We start from the raw sequence: 3,417 nt of genomic DNA, 5'->3' as shown, positions 1-3,417 counted from the left end.
TAGGCTTAGAAGAAACTTTTCTTTTTAGATTAACAAATTCATAAAATGATTTTGGATTGGATTTAAAATTATCCTTAATCTTGATATTTTGATCTAGCAACAGAATAGTTAGCATAGTCTATAGAGGATCCTGATTTTTTATATTTTTTATAAAAAGTTTATTTTTTGAGTTTTTTATACTTGACAATTCGCGTGTATTCCATGGATGTCTATCAGAGCTTCTAGTTCTAACAGTAGGAACACATTCAGAAAAAAAAATTGTTTAGAGTAACATAAAATGTATCTATTGTAAACTCGAGATCAATAGGACTCTTACAAAGGCATATAGAGGTCCAATTTACAGATGAGATGAAGGAGGAATATATGAACAAGTGACGAATAATTTAAATTTACCCAATTCAATGGATATGCACACAAATTCTATATCAGTTAAATGATTTAATTGGATTACATTAGTGGAATATTTGGCGTCTACTGCGATGAGGACACCACCACACCTTTTATTTATCCGATCTTTTCTGATATTTTGAACTTAGAATTTCACTATTAAGCACAGATATTTTAAGCCAAGTTTTAGAAAATACTATAATATTATAATCAAAACCATGGCTATCAGTATATAAACGAGTTAACTTTGTATTTAACCCTCTTACATTCTGGTAGCAAATAGTAAGAAAATTATTTAGTTTTTTGAAGCCGTTTCTGGTTTACGAGGCAATCGAGCCAAATTTTCTGTCCTTTCTAGAAATTATTTTACGAATGCTCTAGTAGGCAAAAAATCTCTCGAGATCAAGTTTGTAAATATATCATCATGCACTAATATTTTAAATGAAGACCTACTCTCTGAATATACTGATCGAAGCTTAAAGCATCGTAAAAAGTAACTTCCCTCAATTTTTGATTTAATATAATAATTTATATCATCAGCCGTAGTATCCGGTGCAAACCTAGATACAAATACCATTTTCATGGCTGGAACCGTTACTAATGGCCTTTGGGAGGTTTGTGGGATTTTACCAGTTGAAGCCACGTGAGCAGCCACAGAAGACGCATCAGATGAAGGAAGTGATAACTCCTGTATTCCATGAGTAGTTGTCTCCAATCTGGGGATAGCAATACTCATGATTTAGGGGTTATTATTCCTTCCGCTGTATCCTTTCTGGTTTCAGTAGCTGCCTCCGTCACAACACAAGCATACGACTGGCCACGAACAGATTCAGTTGTATGTATGACACTTTCACAAACTGTTCGTGATACAGTACTCCCAGCAGAAACCGTAGATCTCTTGCGTTTCTGTCCAGAAACTGACGGCGATGACACAAACTCTTCTAGATCTTGGTACTTCTCGAACTTTGAAGAAAAGTTTTCAAATCGGGTCGATAATAATATACATATGACTTACTTTAAGCTTGATATAAATATTTTATTACTGTTTTAATGGTGGAAGTCAGTGTGTTCAAAACTGCCCCAACAGGGGGACAGCTTTGAGCAAGGCTTGACATTTTTCAACGGCCTGTTTTTTTACAGTACCAGTAATGCATTTATTTGTTAAAAAATATATACAAAAATTTTAGAAAATTAAAAAATTCAGATCAAAATTTATAAAAACATAAAATTACATAAAAACAAAAACTATTATGGTGAAATTTTTAGAAATCGAAGCCAAAAGTTAAAAACTGAACCTGTGAAATTTTTCGGAAATTTATAATAACTTTTTTTGTAGGAAATATATATGAAAGAAAGTACATTAGTTATGTTTGAAATGATTGTTGGAATGTAAAAAAATTGTTTAACGAAAGAAAACTACCACTGAATTCTCGTTCCCACGACAATCGGATCTACGCTCCGGAACGACCCGAGTTCGACTCGGCCAGGGATTGTCAACTCAGCAACAGCTGTACAAAACGAAAGCAATTAATGTCGGCAGCTTTGCTCGCCACTCTTTTAATCCGTGCCGGCGTTGAACAAAGCCCAGGCCCTAATGTCTGGTTTTGGTCAGTGTGTCATCAACGCATCGCTGCAAATTCCACCTCTGTGCGATGCAATGTTTGCAACAATTGGTGTCACCTGAGGAGGTGCTCAGGTCTCACCTCACACCGCGACTGGTCACGCAGCTTCATTGCCAGCTGTTGCCTGCAGCCTTCGACATCTAGCACCTTAACTCCAACAGCCCCGAGAAATTCCATCCTTTCTCAGCAACCTGTCCAGAACTCCAAGTGGTACTGTTCGGTTTGCGGGGAAATCATACGGAGAAATATAACATCTGTAAGGTGCAATGTTTGCAGAAACTGGTGCCATATGAGAAGATGTACCACCCTGCGTTCACACAGGAATTGGAATCCAGGCTTTGTAGCCGATTGCTCCACTAACAATCCAGCAGTATCCGCTAGAATCCAGTGGAGTCCTTCCAGTACTACGGCTAGCACTCCGTCTAGTTTTCCATCCAGTAGTACTGCTACTAGTGTGAGTACTAGTGGTAGAGCTAGTTATTCCGTTAGCTCTTCCTCCAGTTCTGCTGCTAGCTCCCCGGCTAGTTTTCCATTAAGCAGAACTCCTACCAGTTCCAATGCTGGTAGTTCCACTAGTTATTCTACTAGTGATTCGCGTACTACGGCTAGCACTCCGTCTAGTTCTCCATCCAGTAGTTCGACCACTAGTGCTCATACTGGTAGTGAAGTTAGTTATTCTACTAGCTTCTCTTCCTATTCTACGGCTAGCACTCCGTCTAGCCATTCATCAAGTAGAATTCATTCTAGTGTTCCGACTAGCACTCCTTCTAGTCATCCTATTCCAACAACGAATGCTCAAAACTTCCCATCCAGACAACAGCGTTACAGGCAGGTTTTCCGTTCGCCGAATAACTCCACCCGCCTGCCTCCACAGCAGCAGTCCATGCAGGGGAGTGATCCAAATACCTCATTCCTAATCATTCAATTTAATTGTAATGGTCTTAGGAATAAGGTAATTGAGATCACAAACTTCAGGCATGAAAACAACATCCTCATTGCTGCCTTGCAAGAGACGAAGCTGACCAGTAGTTGTTCCTTATCCTCCTCCGGGAATAAAATATCATTCGGCGAGACAGAGATAGAGACCATGGCGGGGGACTCGCATTCATAATTCAGCGAGATGTCAGATATACTCTGACTACCCCTCCGTCTCCTTCCCAGTCTGATCCTTTCCTGGAGGTTTTGAGCATTTCAGTTCATTCCGACGATGCCGAAATTGAAATTGTCAATGTATATATTCCGCCCGTCAACAGCATTGGGGCTAGTTATCATCCATCTGCTGCAGGGAGATAATAAACTTGTTCTTGGCGATTTCAACGCTCATCATGATATATGGTATTCTCAACTTCCAAATGATCCTCGCGGTGTTCTTATATAGACGAGTCCGATTTCGCTTCCATCAATGAGG

The 3,417-nt window shown here is 39.2% G+C and overlaps 1 protein-coding gene across 1 annotated transcript; it reads left to right on the top strand.

Annotated features, from left to right (window-relative positions):
• Positions 1–2,298: 2,298 nt before the first annotated feature.
• LOC133326510 (uncharacterized) lies at positions 2,299–3,120 on the top strand. The gene has a single exon (XM_061535130.1). The coding sequence runs from the start codon at positions 2,299–2,301 to the stop codon at positions 3,118–3,120; it is 822 nt and encodes a 273-aa protein (XP_061391114.1).
• The last annotated feature ends 297 nt before the right edge of the window (positions 3,121–3,417 follow it).

Source organism: Musca vetustissima, unplaced genomic scaffold (assembly GCF_032173495.1).
Source record: "Musca vetustissima isolate MV318-11 ecotype Yass unplaced genomic scaffold, APGP_CSIRO_Mvet_v1 utg37208, whole genome shotgun sequence".
Lineage (NCBI taxonomy): Eukaryota > Metazoa > Arthropoda > Insecta > Diptera > Muscidae > Musca > Musca vetustissima.
This window is presented reverse-complemented; position numbering and strand designations above follow the sequence as displayed.